The 16,703-nt window shown below is 38.5% G+C and overlaps 1 protein-coding gene across 2 annotated transcripts in view; it reads left to right on the top strand.

Annotated features, from left to right (window-relative positions):
• mtbp (MDM2 binding protein) overlaps positions 1–14,864 on the top strand; it is a 29,143-nt gene extending 14,279 nt beyond the window's left edge. Inside the window, exons 12-23 of one of the 2 annotated variants that reach the window (XM_022753504.1) lie at positions 467–646; positions 3,131–3,241; positions 5,457–5,615; positions 7,856–7,949; positions 8,580–8,738; positions 9,375–9,470; positions 9,610–9,873; positions 10,092–10,255; positions 11,239–11,351; positions 13,373–13,486; positions 14,389–14,454; positions 14,556–14,864. In XM_022753504.1, coding sequence (XP_022609225.1) covers positions 467–646; positions 3,131–3,241; positions 5,457–5,615; positions 7,856–7,949; positions 8,580–8,738; positions 9,375–9,470; positions 9,610–9,873; positions 10,092–10,255; positions 11,239–11,351; positions 13,373–13,486; positions 14,389–14,454; positions 14,556–14,594 — 1,559 coding nt within the window. In that variant the 3' untranslated portion in view covers positions 14,595–14,864. Of the gene's footprint in view, positions 1–463; positions 647–3,130; positions 3,242–5,456; positions 5,616–7,855; positions 7,950–8,579; positions 8,739–9,374; positions 9,471–9,609; positions 9,874–10,091; positions 10,256–11,238; positions 11,352–13,372; positions 13,487–14,388; positions 14,455–14,555 lie in introns of both variants that reach the window. The other variant, XM_022753503.1, reaches the window with a different exon arrangement.
• The last annotated feature ends 1,839 nt before the right edge of the window (positions 14,865–16,703 follow it).

Genomic DNA, 16,703 nt, shown 5'->3' with positions numbered 1-16,703 from the left:
CTTTTCATTACCTCATTAAATGGATGACTGGCAGCAAAAGAGAGGAGCTATATCGTCTTCTGTAGGGATATAGATTGGTAACTAGGACTACACTTATATTCATTATAATAAAACCTTCTATTGGAAGTAGATTTGGAAATGGGACTGAATTAATTTGGAAAACTGCTGGAAGGATCAGGAGAAAAATATAAAAGAAGGTATAATTAATATGCCATACATGGGGAAATTGGATTGCTGCAGCAAGTAGAAAAAAAACAAAACCACAAGAAAAAACGACAGCAGGGATAAGTTCTATAATAATGCACTTGACCAGCAATTTATAGAGTAGAAATGTATGCAGAATAAGATAAAAACTATTCAAAGGGAGCAGCAGACTATTATACAACAAAATTAGTTATATAACAGTATTTTTCTGCTGTCGAGTAACTCCTGATGTAACCTCTGTCCCCCCTGCCTCACACAGTAGCGCCTGACGTAGAGGTGAAAGGTGAAAGCGCTCACTACTTCCTGCTGGTCCAGGGCTCAGACGATGTTGGGTGTGGAGCCTGCAGGGTCAGGATGTTGCACTCAGACAGTCAAATTAATGGAGCAGCTGCTATGGCAACCGTCACCAGGTTGCTGAAAGAGAAGTCTCTGTCATCATCAGGTATATTATGTTGTCATGTTCATAGAGATGCGTGTGTGTGTGTGTGTTTCTGTGTGTGTGTCTGTGTGTTTCTGTGTGTGTCACTGTGGATGTTTTGGTGTCACTTTAATCTGTTACCTGTTGATTTGCAGCACCTTGACCTAAGAGTCTTTTTGAGAAAGTGAGCAAGAGCTTGACAAAAACCTTTATCTAACTTCCTTTTGTCCTAATGTTGTGCTGCAGGGGTTTTCAAAGGCTAACACTGCCTAAAGTCAAGACACCTTTGCCTAAATCTTTGCTTATATTTAACAGTATGCCACATTAGCTGTAAGCAGTTCCTCTTTGCAATGTACGCATGGATGTAACAGGCAACTATCACTGCATTACTTTGATTTTACTACTTTACTGAAGACAACTCATTCTCAAGCGAGTTTCTGAGTGTCTTTTTTTTCTATGATCTCTAAGTGGATTTATTGAACTTTTATAAGCAATAGACATCAGAGATAATGGTATCCTTGGAAAGTGTAAGTGAATTTAATATGTGTCAGGTCTGTGTGATCAGATTTGAGAACTCAGTGGAGTACAAATGTTTACACTAAGGGTTTTATTTACCTTAAGCTCTGTGTCGTAGTCTTTCCGTGTTGGTGAGCAGGCCAAATCAACAGTCCACACGACAATAACTAACTTCCTTATGTTTTTAGAACACCAGCATGCACATGTCTCTTCCACCTCACACAGTATCTTTGACTCATGTTTCTCCGTCTACGCCTGACAGTTTGAAAACCTCTGTTGTACTGTAATCAAATTTAGAGAGCACTAGTATTTTGTCAGCATTTGGAGGCCTTGGAACACGTAGCAGTAATTTGTTCTTTGCCACAAGAAAAGCCCTTCAAACATCCTGTTCTCTTAAAGCTGCTGCTCAGCTTGATTGGAGTAGAAGCCCTTCTGGCTTCACTGACAGAGGTTGAGGAGCTGTCCTTGTTCATCAGGCTAGCCTGTGTTACAAAAAGTGATAGTCTTCAATGCTATTGGCTATTTCTGACTTAAGAGATTTTCTTCATTTGTGCTGCATGTCTCTTTTTTACTACCTCTTCCTCCTTCTTCACTTCTTCTTCTCCCTCCTCTCAGCACTGGAAAGTTGTGACTGTTCTGTTAACGCTTTTCTCATCTTTGTCACTAAAATAAGACCAATCAATTAAAGACGCGAAGGAGTGAGAAAGGGTATTGATAGGAGGAGGAGGAATACAGGGAATGTATAGATGGTTGGGTGGTGGACTGGATAGATGATTGAACAAAAAGGATATGATATGGACTGTCCTGTTTGTAGGGGACAAGATGGATGAATGGACATTTGTGGAAATGGAAATCTCACGCTGTTGGTTGTTTTGTTCCCTAAACTTAAAGCGTCTTTTGTGATGAAAATCCTTTAATGTTCTTTGGCTTTATATGATATTCAAGAGACCTATTGTGGGGTTTCCTCCTGAGACTCCCTGCTGTTAACATTTCATGCAACCTTCAGGAGACATTTTTGAAATATTTTTAAATGCAGAGCAGGACTATAAAAGGTGCCCTAACTGCGGCAATGTCACGGCAGAGTTTTCAGTCAAAATAAAAGTCTTAAAATGCACCCTCGAAGGTTGTTGCACCTGAACAAAAGTATATCAATACACCTCTGTAAAATGTAATTCATCAACCATCTATTTACATATTGGAGCAATAATCATAGGTGTGTATCTTTTTGTTATTGTTTACTAATCTAGTTGTTCTTAGCCTCCTTACTTTAAAATGAAGCATAGTCTACTCGAAACCCTAATCACATGTTGCATATGTCAGAGTTGTGAGTGATTCCACCAGTGTGATTTTGTGTCTAATTGATGGTGTTATGTATCCAAGTATCTAAGTATGAATACTGTGTTAGTATATAGGAAATTTAAGAAGGCAGTAGAATATCAATTTTTGTCAGCCATGTGAAACCAATAACAATTTCAAAGATTCAACTTCAAGCTTGTTATGCCAGTACTTTCCCTAGTGTAAGGGATTTGCCTTTGGGATCATCCTCAAACCACAATATTGCAAATTTCGCTGTTAGAGGGTAATCCAGTAATGTATTGGTCTTCCATAAAGTTCAGGGATTTACGTGAAACAGATTGGTCAATTTCAAAGCTGCAGAGGCTGAGAAATCCAGACTGTCAGTCACAGGGTTTTTCCCAGGTTTTCATAGGGCTTAGGTGCTGTCTGGGTTCCGGGGTATGTGGTGGTTGAGGGATTTGAAATCATTCAAAGGATATTTAAGTTAAGTTTTTTTTTCACATTGTTTTTCAAATATTTGAAGTAAACTGACTAAGGGGTGGAGTGCCCATAAACCTCTCTGTTGCCCCTGATCCAACTAGAATAAAATCAAAATGTTCAGCGAGTCCCATTCCAAACAATGCACAATTGAGGTTTGCAAATTATCTCATCATTCTGTTTTTTCCCTTTTACTAAGTGTCTCTCTTCGATCAGCAGGAGCTGTAGGCGACATCTTCCGCCCTCTGCCCTGTCTCCAAGGAGACAGCCTGCTGAAGAGAGAGAGGAAGGTGACCCAGGTTCAGACTCTGGTACTCAAAGAATATCTCAGTAAGTACAACATTTAAAGAGCTCCTGAAATGGAAAATGAATCCCAGAATATATAGTAGTTCTGAGGAAGAAAGGTATAGAGCTGAGCATTATGTAGACAATAATGCAAATGATTGCAAACTGTCTAGCCAGACAGATTTCATCACAAATTCATATCACAATATATCACTATTAATATAGATATATTTAGAGCTACTGTTGTGCTTTAACTAATTGCTTGTATGTTAAAGTATCATAATAACCGCAGACAAGCCCTCAACACAGCACCTTAAGCTCATTAAAATATGTCAGTCAAAATATTCCCCCAAGCAGGAGAGGGAAACAACCCCCTGACAGCACAGTAGAGGAGATAACTGATTTGGAAGTTTTATGGGAACAGAATTATCACAAAACAGATTTATTTTATTTTTCTCACCTAACTAATGTCTGTGGTGTAGCTTCATCAGGGGTAATAAAGGTAATAAAAGGGTAATAAAACTCATTTGATAATGTTACTTGGCCTGAAAGGGATGCTTGCTCAAACTCTTTGTCGATCTCCAAAAAAACTGGAAACTATTTAGATACTTGATTCATCCTTCCAGTAATTTTGCAAAAATGCCAAATATTTACATGTTAAAAATTTGAATGAACACTTGACTGTTGGTTGGACAAAACAAGAAAATTAAATGTCATTTTGACATACGATATTTTATTAATTGATTGAAAAAATAATTGGCAGATGAATCAACAATGAAAACAATCCATAGTTGCAGCCCTAAACTTTACAATTGAAAAAATATTTTCTATAAAACTAGCAAAGCAAGACAATGTGCTAATCCACTTGTGCTACTCACTATATGTGTTTGTTTTATTCAGTTACCAACAGGTAGAAAAAAATTATTTGACAGGAGTCTTCAGTGTTGCTTGTTTAATATAAATAGAGTTGAGATCAGCAGTCTTTAGGATACATTATATCCCGAGACAAAGAGATGGAGGGAAGAGATACTTGAAACTTCTTGATCTGTCATCAGTGTAAACTCACGCCTCTTTCCATCCCTCAGCACAGGCTGGTGCATAGAAAGACTGTTGAAATATCATTATTTCACAGACCCACATAATGTCTACTTGGCAAGCAAAGATAGTGGAACACCAGTGCAGTGGATCCCGATTAAAGGAAGTGGAGTGAAATTCTTCAGACTTGAGGAAAAGTGTTAGGACTATTCTTTGAAAAGGCCGTGAGCAGAATGAAGAGGCCTGACAGACCACAGGCCTTAATGAAATTCATCGCAATATATTCTGACTTGGCATTAAATTGGAAAAAGGCATGTCCTTATAAGTTGCAAAACTTAGAAGCACTGAAGTTTTCTGATTGTGTGTGTGTGTGTGTGTGTTGTGTGTGTGGTGTGTGTGTGTGTGTGTGGTGTGTGTGTGTGTGTGGTGTGTGTGTGTGTGTGTGTGTGTGTGTGGTGTGTGTTGTGTGTTGTGTTGTGTGTGTGTGTGTGTGTGTGTGAGAGTGAGTGAGTGTGTGAGAGAGAGAGAGATAGAGAGAGAAAGAGCACCATCATGGGTGTCTTCATCTCATAGACTGTAACCAGTCTGTGTCTCTGCTGCATAAGTATAAAAGCTGATGCATGTGTGAACCAAGGACTTCAGTTAAAAGTTTTCTCTTTTTCCATTTCTGTGGGCATCAAACTCAACTTTCATTTTGTCCATTATACCCACGTCACTGTGCAGATTCTGTTGATATGCAAGAAATACTCAAGATCTTCAGTATTTTACTACTAAACTAACCTTAGATATGATGAACTTGAAATAAAAAGTTTCTTTTTTGAGTTTACATATACATTTATGCTGGTGGTAACAAAGTTTAACATTTGATGAAGCTCTTTTACATAAAACTGTTTGGCCAAATTGTTGCTTTATAGAGAGAAACTATAAAAATTTCCACATATCATTTCAACAGCTCACCTTCGCCCTTTATGATGTCATAACAGCCCTGTGCATTTCTTTTATGTGAGACTACCAAATTGTAATTACCCAGTGCAGCTTTAAATTAAAACTAAAACTAATTAAAGGAATACACTTCTGTTTTGGAAGACAATCAATCATAAGCTCACTTTTTATGTAACATTAACACTGATGCCAAAATCTTCCACCAGCTGTAAGTTTGCCAGTGAGCCATAAGCTCAATCTAAAATGTCGCTAAAATGAAAACCAGCCTCTGCTTGTGTTTCAGGACAGAAAGAAGAAGCATCAGCCTCAACCTCAATACCAGTCAACGACTTGAAGGTCATTCTGAGTTTGGCCAGGGAGCAATATCTGAAGATGATTGACTCCACTCTGCCCTCTGCTGACACCTGTCTGACACACGAGCAGGAGACTGCCAGGACCTCAGGTATGGAAGAAGAAAGAGACAAAAAAAAACAAGCCAACTGTATTTTCACATCTGCTCGAAGCCACACTAGATGCAAACAGTGGAAAATTTGTCAGTAGGCTGGTCAATCTTTGTCACATAAACGCAATGAAAAACCTAAATCACATAGACATCTTTTCCTGCATAATAAGATATATGGAAAATATCGCCGTTGTTAGAATTACAGCTAGGATGCTGACATGAATGTTTGTTTGTTTTTTTTCTGACTCGGCTGCTTGTAATTACAGTCTGACTGATGATTTGAATGTAGCAAAAGCTGATGGTTTTGTTGTAAACCAGGAGGTTCAAGAACAAAATGAGACAGAAAGACCTGGTCACCTGCTTCAATCTGTGCACATAGATAAAGCTCATTGTACTCATATTATGGGTGTTGCAGATATGAATTAGCCCTATATTATTAATCTAAAGATGTACTCGGAGTGAACGCTATGAAGAAATCTTACAACACTGTGTGCAAAAATCTAAACATGACATCACCAACTCATGTTAGTTCACACATTTACCTCAACAATATTCTTGACTTGCCCATGAATTTATACACAGCAGTACATCAGTATTCACTACATGCACATTCATAGGATGACAGTTTTAGGAAACAATGCCAGCTAATAATGCGCAAATAAATTGTTAGCAATAAAACAGGTCCCAGGCCTGCAGCTAGAGCTACATGTGCACAGTGAGGGCGGTGCTGATTTTCAAAGTATAGCTGCGGGGCTAATAGACCTGCAGTTTTCATGTCATAAATGCTGTGACATTGTTTGCCAATTATTTTTGGAGTCTCAGCACAATGTTGTCCATCGTAATGTTTATTGTGTAATTATCTATGCTACTAGATTCAGGCATTGTCTCAGCGAGTGTAATAGTCTTAGAATAGATCAGTGTCTTTACCGGCAAAACTGCCATTTGTCCACATCATGGACTGTGTGTGCATCCTCCTGATATCATGTTCTGTGCCAGTTATATGTATCAGCTGTCCAGAACCTCAAAGGATATACTTGAAGTTTGAAAGGGTTGAGGCAGCAAGCTTCAAAAGCAGAAGTAATGATAGCTCTAAAGGTGTACACATGTACACATTCACACCCTCTGGTCCAGAGACGTCATATACAGCAATAAATAGCTTCTACAATCCATAAAGAATGTCATGCAGTTGTGTGTCTGTATCGCCCAAAGGTGTGAATGACTTTGTGTGAGCTGTCAAACTGCCGGAGAACTTCAGTCTCCCCATATAATATACTTTGGTCCTCAGGCCATTACGGTACAGAGAACATCCTCGTCTCGGCAGGGAACCTGTTATGTACACATTTATCACATTTCCGTCCTTCTTGAGATAACATACAATCTTCCTGCCCAAACATAGGAAAGGTGCAGAGTTGCTGATATGCTGATAGTTGAGATGCTGAGATTTAATCTATTCAAGGTCTCGTCTGCCAAGAGTTCAGTGTGTTGACCTGGCTCAAGTGAAAACTGGAATAACTCTTGCAGTCCATCACGCAGTACGTCGTGCCTACATTATTGGGCATTATGATAGATTGGGCACTGTAGGTTTGTTTATAAATGCCTGTACCACACTCCACTGTTGCTGTTAGAAAATGCTCAAAATGGGCAGGGTAGTCTCTCCACTGTTCTAAAATGTACAAAGTCTTACTGATTTTTCCCTGCAGTGCTGAACTTCATTTCCCTTAAGGTGTTGTGATAAGGTGTGTTTAAAATAATTTATAACTCCCTCCTCTTCTCTTTCATCACATCAACTACTGTGAGCTCCAGCTTATGGTTCAAGCAGCACCAACCCACATAAAAGCATCAGAGGCTGAACAATTAATAATTACTTGGTATTTTAGACATGTTAATGTGAGACAACTAAAGCCAACAGAACTTGACAACTTGAAGGCTCATTTAGTATTAAACCCATTGGGTGCGCAGTGTACTTTTAGTTTATAAAATTTATAAAATGAAGCACCCTGTGACTGCACTTTTAATGGAGATCAGCTAATTAAGGCTTTGAAGGAGAGGGAGTCAATAAGTCAGTTTTCTAAACTACTAATCATATTTTCAATCACTGCATTGCCGTCATACAAAAATGTTTCATGGCGCTAGAATCGCTCTTAACACACATTCTTGTTAAGGAGATTTTCCACTTTAAGTACTGTAAACAGGCCTTATCTAATTCTGCAAGTGTGAGCTTTGTTGTTTTGTCATTGTAGGTTTTCAGACCATTTTCCAACAGCCATCTGACTGGCCTGAGAGGAGTGTCCTCCACAACATAGAGAACCTGCAGAGGAGACGACAGAAGAGGAAGTAAGTGGAATTTACTATGGGTTAGGGCTGTGTGACATGGCCAAAATCTCATATCCTGATACAAGTCTCTTCATATCCAGATAACAATACATATTATAATATAGTACATTTTATGTAAAATCAAATGTAAATATACTGTGTAAATTGGGGGCATACCTTTGCAGATGTAAATTGCAATGGCAGCCATTATCTCCTTCCATCTTTGTGTTTCTATACCTTACGGCTTTTTGTACACAACATCTGACTCTGGGGTTTGTTTCTTTGTTTGTGTCTTTACTTTTGTGGCTCTCATCCCTTGACTGTTTTTATCCTATCTGACACGATTCTTGCATAGGTGGTGAAAGGTGGCGTTTGGTTTTGTTGCCTTCATGCAAATTTCCTGCCTGCATCTGTGCCGTGTGGAAGAATGCAAAGCATCGTCAAAATGATGAAATACAGTGTGATTTGCGACAAAACGATATAAAGGATAGAGCATAGAATGAAACAATAGACATTTTTCAATCATCACACAATCTGTATAATATCGCACAGCCCTACTCAGGATAGTGCTTTTGTTTGGCCAATGCTGCGCCAAGTAGAGTCTTAATTCTTATTGTACGGTATCTAATCACTATATTTTTTGTGTCTTAGATTTGGATTGTTAGGACCAGGCTCTAGTGACAGCCTGCTTGGTCCTAAAGACGGTCAAAAGGGCTCCTCTGCTCTACTAGACGCCAAAGAGCTTCTGAAACACTTCACATCTGATGGTTTGCCCACTGCAGAGCTACAACCACTGACTATCAATAGAGGGTAGGTTCAGTCTTCCTCTCTCACTCCATGCTGAGTAGCACCTTCACATCAGATTAAAGTTTATCAGATGGCTGGATTAACTGAATTAAATTTCATATATCTAGGCTTTCACTAAGACAGACATAACCAGACAAACATAACGACAGAGGCAGTCACACACACAAGCAGACAGGATCACAGCCAGACAAGGCTGCAACAGAAACAGAGTAGCAGATAGTTTTATAAACAACGATGGACATGAATGAATTGACTCAGTGCAGAAAGATGTTCACTACATTTTCACATGAACATACACATACTGCAGTCAGGTAAACAGTATAACAGTGTGGGTTTATTTCTAAGATAGTTTGGAATGACATAATTTTAACTAGTCCATAATGAGGATTTGACTATGATCATTAGCCTTTAACAGTTTCTTAAAAAATCTGGAGCAGAACAGTCATCCAGTAGAGCTAATAATTCTGTCACCAAATTGTTTGTTTTGATTAGTACACTATGTTTCTGTAGTTTAATGAAGAGAATATTAAATTGAGAAAACATTTTCTTTGACAAACTATTTATTCATTTTTTTCTCCCCTTTTCTTCCTCTATTCCCACTTCTACTCATCTGTCCTTGTGCTCTCTCTTTCTGTTCAGTAATAATGTGTTTCAGATGTCACCAGACCTCTCTCCTCGGAGAGTCAGCCAGATGCCCTTCAACAAGGCCTCAGCCTCGCATTACCACGGCATAGAGTAAGTTTCTACAAAGCGTACAGCAACTATTCAGAAGTTCAGCCTCTCACTAGAAGCCACATCAGTCTCCATTATTTCTGAATGTGTTATTATTATTTTTATTGTTACAATTTTTAATTTATTTTATTTGTTCATTTAGTTTCTGCCTGGATAATCAACGGTCCTTGGATCGGGACCAGGCTTTTGTACGGCTCCAGTCCCGTCTGATTCGGCACGAGACCCAAACCACCTGCTCCAAAGAGCCGTGTGCCCTCCCCTTTGCCCTCAGTCCCGCCCCCTCCCCTGCTGTGATGTCAGAACCAGGAAGCGTGCCTGACGGAGAGACTCTGCAGAATGCTGATGTAGCTCGACTTAAGCGCAGGTCCTGGGACACGGACATAATTGGAGGTTATCCTCGCAAGAGGTATGATGATGGTGTATGTTCTTGTGTTTGTTTTGTCCGTTCTTTAAGTCCAGATGTCTAACATGACTTGTGATTAATAAGAAAAGAAGACTTTCACTTGAAAAAAAAATCTTCAAAACACTTTCTCCTGGTTAGAAGCAAGATGTGGATTGATTGATTGATTGATTGATTGATGGATGATGTCTTTGTGTTATCATCTGTTTGTCTGAATGATCCAGGCTGGTGAAGTCAGAGAGCAGCGACTCCCTCTGTTCTCAGAGCAGTGGCAGCAGTGGGACACATCCTGCCATTAGGTCTCTTAGACAGCAGCCGAGCAGATCCCAGTCCACATCTGCCTCCATTAGCTCTTCTTCCTCTTTAGCCACAAGACGGACATCCTCAGGTAAAAAAAAAAACATATTCATGGAAAGGGACTATAATTTCCTCTTTCTTCTACATTTTCTGTCCCATACTGTAACAAATCATGCCATCATGCATGGTTTTAATGTTAGGACTATTTAAGAAATAATGAAAACTATATATATTTTATGTAACTTAATTCATGTTTATGGAAAGGGGACATGATGGTGAGCTAAGTAGACAGTCAATAGTTAGGTAACAAATCATCTGGAGAATTGAAAGCATGATTTATCCCTTTAATCCCTCTCTCAACTCTTCTCTCACACAGATATGTTAAGTAATATAAACTAGTGGTACATGTTTCTGGTTAATCTAATAATTTATTTTTGAAGGTTTAATTTTCTCTCTGAAATATGATTATAACATCAAAAAGCTACCAATGAAATGATCCAGTTATTGCACTGGCTTGGCTCACTGAGACACTTGGAGCAATTGTTAATGTTATTAATAACACCTGTGCTTTTCCTACTGCGACAAGTCAAAATGTCTGCTGTGAAAAACAACTGCCAGTTTTACTGCATGACCCTGAAATTTATGAGGCTGGAAACAGTTGAAGATTTGTTAAGACTTAAAGGCCCCACACACTCGCACAGTTGTTTTCTATTCTGGCTGATTAGACTTTGGCTCAAGTTGGTGTTGGGCAGAGCTAGGCTGGGATTTACATGAGGTCACCAAACACCATGCACCAATTAAAATGATAAAGGTGACAGGTGCAGCAAAGCTAACGAGAAAGTCAGGGAGACAGTCAGTCCTGAGAGCCGGTCTAATTAGGTAAATTAAGTGAAAACACCTGTGTGGTCTTTAACAAATTAGTGGAACCTGACTATAGAGACCCTTTACTCTAAATCTGGCACCACATTGTTTTATTTGTGAATTTGCTTTAATCATATTTGTTAATATAATTGCTTTCTTTGGTTGCCATGATTGTAATGCCCCATTGTTAATTTTCCTGACATTAATCTGCAGGTTTGGTGACTATTCCCTCTGCTGACAAACCTAAACCTCAACAGCAGAAGACACATCATGTGCAAACAGAGGACAAACCTACCAAAGAGTCACGCTCCCAGAAACACAACAGGGTGAGTGTGTGTGTGTGTGTGTGTGTCTTACTTTCAGAAGATCATGTTCTTTTTCAACCTCAATGTAATTATCAAACACACAGTGATTATATGTTAGGATGTGTGTCCATGAAAAACATGGATGGGTTTTTGTAAACATATCCATGTTTTTTAAGAATAACTCAGAATAATTGTAACCATGGAAACAAGTTCTCATCATAGCATGCCAAACTCACATGTTTGTGCATTTCAAGTACATTACCATTCACACAGGGGTTTACAGGAAGAATTAAAAGCCCTTATTGTGGACCTCTAAGAAATAGAGGTGCAAGGGTTTTTGGTTTATATATTTCACTTCATATGATGTATTACTACACACACATTGTACCGTATTAGTACAGGGTTTTGTCACGTTTATATAAATTTCTTCACAGAGCATTGAAATTTCAGTGTAGAGACAAATGAGTTTTACACCTTGTTAGCTAAGTTTCCTTTAAGGATTATGGTTTATTACAACCTTTGTTTTATTTTCAAATTTCTGGCCATTAGTTCTCACGTTATGGTCTTGTTCTATCTCCTTCTCCTAACAGTACATCTCAGCACACATAAATTAACTGAACTGCAGAAGGTCAACTAGCTGGGGTCACCATCTCCACAGTATCTAGAACCAAACAGACAAGGAGCCTGGTTTGTTTGCCTGCTGTGGGCACTTTACCTCTGTTTGACAGGCTGAAGTTGCTCCCTTGTGGCTAGGGCAAAATAAAACTGCTAATGAAGGCAGGAGTGCTGTGTTCAAGGTGCCCTCTGAAAGCAACAGTAGTTACTAGTACTAGTTACTAGTTAGTAAATAACTTTTGATGGAAATTCAAATTTGTTTGCATCTACTATCACAGTATATTATATGACTAGTTATATGTTTGGAAGTTTTAGTGATGGTTCTTCTCTCAACCAGGATCTTAGTGATTATTTTGGCAAGTACAATGTCATAATAACTGGAGGCTGGAGTTACAAAAATAAGCTCAAGTTGTACTAAGCATCGTTTTCCTGTATTTTCACGTTTAACAACAAATTAAAAAAGACATTCTTTAACTTTTTCTCCTAAAATCTGAAAACAACTGAATGTGTTATTCCCCTACTTACCCCACACTGACACACACACACACACACACACACACACACACACACACACACACACACACACACACACACAGTCTTTCTGTGACAGATGAGAATTTTTCGAAGAGCTCCACCAAAGATAAATGTTTTGCATGGGATCACTGTGAGTGTGTGGGTTGCATCATAATGTTGTGGCAGAAGCACATTAACAACTAGACTATTACCATATCACCTGCTGCCTGCCTCCACAGTCACACACGCACACTCTTTCCTGTCTCATTTTTCACGCGTACAGTGGATGCACACAGAAACACATACATGGACACATGCACGAGTACACACACACACACACACACACACCCCGCCATGCTGTTTCACGTTGTCCCTTGTACAGCTCACAATCTGCATCCCGACCTTGACTTGTTCTGATTTCTGATTACTATGCAAACAGGCTTATCATCCAAACCCAAGTATGAGAAAGAACAGTTGGCCCTATTCAGAAATAATGATAGCAGTTTATTCAGGACAGAGATTAAAAGCTGCCTTTCTACTCCTCGTGAGACTGAATGGCACCAGTGATTCCTCACAATAATTTATAGTGTTTCCTCAGAACAGTCGCTGTGACAAGATTAAAGGCGGATCTATTTATTTCAGGAATGTGTTTTCCCTGTCGACGCTACCAGTGAAATATTTGTATGTTTGTACCTGCAAGCTCACTGTGAATATAAAGGTTCTATGCAAGGACGTCCCCCGAAAGTCGAGACATTTTGACATCCTTTCCTTTTTCAAAAAGGAGCCATGCTAAAATTAGTTTCTCTGATTTAGCATTAGGTGGTTTGGGAATAAACAGAACTAGATTTAATGTTTTCGCAATTGCGCTAATACAAAAGTGTGTGTGTGTGTGTGTGTGTCTTTTGTGTCCTCAGATGTTGCAGGAGGTGGTAGTTAAAGCACTCAAACACCATGGGATCACTGCTGAGCATGAGTGCTTTGAGGCCTGCAGCAAAAGACTGTTTGATATCTCGAAATTCTATCTCAAGGTTAGTCTTTTTACTGCCCACACACAGTCAGCACTGTGGTTTTTATTTGACACTTTCTTTGTTTGTATGCTGCAGTTTGGAACATTAGTTATGTTTGGTTATCGATCTTCACAACAAATTAACTCAATAATAAGAAATTTGTAGAAACAATTTCTCCAATACCCACATTTTCATCTGATTTGTTTTGTGCATCCTTCTGAATCCCAATAAGATGTTTTTTTATTTGATAGAATATAAAAATATAAACTCTGCCCTAATTGACTGCAGTGGAGAGAGAAGCACTCAGATGTTTTATGTACAGTCAGTAAAAGTAGCAATGATTCAATGAAAAAGTTGACTTTTACAAGTAAAAGGATTTCCTTCAAATTTTAGTTAAAAGTACATCAGTCTTATCAGCACAATGTACTTAAAATATCCAAAATAATAGGCCCAGTTATCAGAGTGTTATTCTACATATTGTATAATTATATTATTACTGATGCATTAGCATGAATTTTGATGTTATAGCTATTCAAAATGGAGCTATTTCAGTTTTGAGTGTTTGATTTAATGTGGTTATTTTCTTTATTTAGATTTCTTGTAACAATAGCTGTCAGTCAAATGTAGTGGGATAAAAATTACAATTGCTCCCTCTGAATTGTAGTGAAGTAGACATGTAAAGTAGCAGAAAATGAAAATATGTACAAATTGTACTAAAGTACAGTACTTGAGTAAATGTACTTTCCACCGCTGGTTGCCAGTAATGCATAATTTGACTGACTGACTATAGCCTCATACATATTGTACACTTGTCCTCTCTCCAGTGAAAATGAGTTCATTTTTGACCAAAAATGTTTGATGTGAAGCTCGTGTGACTGTATCTCACTGTTTCAATATGAGTGATTTTCTGTGTTTGATCCCAGGATCTTAGGACATCTCGGGGCCTGCATGATGAGATGAAGAAGGCAGCTAGCAGCAACGTTAAACAGGTAATGCCACCAAACAACAGGGCTTCTCCACTTGATTTAGGTGTCCTTAAAGTGAACTTTGTAAAGTCACATATTTAAAATCATATTTTCTATCATTGAAGGTCATTGACTGGGTGCTGGAGAAGACCTCAGAGAAGTGAAGATGATCTTAAAGAATAAGTGGAAACACTTCTGACAGTTTTTGTCCAAAACTGTGCTAGGTCACTAGATTTATGTTCTGAATTCTGCAGTTGTGTTGTGCTCATCCACCATGATCTACTCCCACTGCTCTAGAGCCTTGAAACAAAAAAAACTGAGACAAGGCGACATAGTACACTCTGCTCTGACTGCAGTCACTGAGAGGCCACAAGGGCTTCGATGTTGGCTTCAGGTTGCAGTTTTCTTTTCTTTGTAGCTGTTTTCAAACATGATTTTAAATCCTCTCTCACTTGTTCATTTTGTTTCTACATATAATAATAATTTTATGGCTTTTTGAATGTGCATATTTTATCTTTGTATTTCATATTTTAGTCTTTGAAACACAATAAAGTGTTCTTGAATCTTATTGTGTGCCCATTATAGCTTCCTGATTACAACCTGAGCCAGTGGGAAAGCAAGCAAGCGTGTGTGTGTGTGTGTGTGTGTGTGTGCGTGCGTGCGTGCGTGCGCGCGCGCATGTATGCATGCATATGTGTGTGTGTGAGTCTTTAGAGAAAACATTCATGAATGTGTGTTGTCTCTAAGAAATATGTATTACATTATTAGCACTGACAGCTAACAGCCCAGTGTGGATGGTAGCTGTTATTCAGACAGTGAAAACAAAGCAACGAGCAGTGCAGCACATTATGCAGCGCTGATTATCACTGACAGTCAGATTTGTCCTGTTTGTGCTCGTTTCTCTTCGGCACAGACTGATTTCATGCCCACGGTGAGATACAGCACTCACAGCCAGTTGTTTTCTACTGGCACCACGTCAGCTTCTCTCCAAGAGAATGCCAAGTTACCATAGATGATCAGCTTTTTGTGGAGCTGGATAGCTGGTTGACTGTTCCATGAACAAGAATAACTTGTGTTTTAATATTTAATTTGAATTATAATGTACAGGCCTGTAATTTAATTTAATTTTAATGTCTTTGTTTTGCTGGCAAGACCTGTGCAATTTGGTAATAATTACTGAGAGAGTAGGATTTTCCTGAACAGAATTTCCCCATTCAACTCAAGTAAATATTAACTTATTAGGGGAAGCTTTATTCTCCATATTTATTGAATTGTATGCTTGCCTGTAGACAAATTTTAGATTTTTGTGTGTTCAGTTGACCTGCTGTTCACTGATTAAAAAAATGGTTATTCTGCAACTAATTTGAAATAAATAATTGCAAGTGTACCAACTAAACCTAGAAGTTGGTATCAAATTATATTGAATTTTACTTCTATTTTTACTTCTTATGAAATTACTTTTACTTACTTTTATAATTAATTTACAACTGAAAATCAACTTAGTTTTATATGATTGTCAGTAAAGGTCTACTGAGTTGCAGGTGATTCTCACAGTACTGTGAAAACCAATCTGTATTTAGTGTCATGCTTAGCACTACCAAATGTAACTACACAGAAAAATGGAGGTAAATGACATTTACCACAGATTTCTGGTCAGCTGATAGTTGTGAATCAACACTAGACTTTCCAAATGTAGTGTGTCTGTATTTCTCATTGCAGGGATACTCAGAAACCAGCATAACCTGACACTTTTAGTGTGCATGTTCTTGTGGGAATCGACCGAGCTTGCATCCATCAGTGTGTGGGAGCAGCACTGAGCGTTAGGGTGAGATAATGAAAACGTATTATCTGCATGTGTTGGTTGTATCGCAGTGGAGCAACAGAAGAGATAATACAGTTGCACGGCAGCTCACAGAAGCCCGGCCACAGAAAATGACCACAAAAGGAAAACACTGTGACTGTGCAGAGGAGGAGACACCACATGGTGCCACTTATCACTAGTCCTTGGTATAATAACATAAGTGTGAGGGTATCTCAACTTTGTGCACATTTTTTTCAGCAATATCTTTATTAACATTTTTTGAATTGCTTCCAAAACCAAATGAACAAGATCTCATCCAACAGAGACATTATTGTGCGATATGAAAACTAGTCATTCCCTTACATGTCAGACATTCAGGAGATGGCAAAGAAGCATAAAACTAAATGAATCAATTAATTGATTAAAAAAATACTAAAATAATAACTGAAATTAAAATAATGAAACAAATTAG

The sequence above is a fragment of the Seriola dumerili genome, unplaced genomic scaffold (assembly GCF_002260705.1).
Source record: "Seriola dumerili isolate Sdu_G_001 unplaced genomic scaffold, Sdu_1.0 BDQW01000191.1, whole genome shotgun sequence".
NCBI lineage: Eukaryota > Metazoa > Chordata > Actinopteri > Carangiformes > Carangidae > Seriola > Seriola dumerili.
The sequence above is the reverse complement of the archived record's forward strand: the minus strand, read 5'-3'. Positions and strand labels throughout refer to the sequence as shown.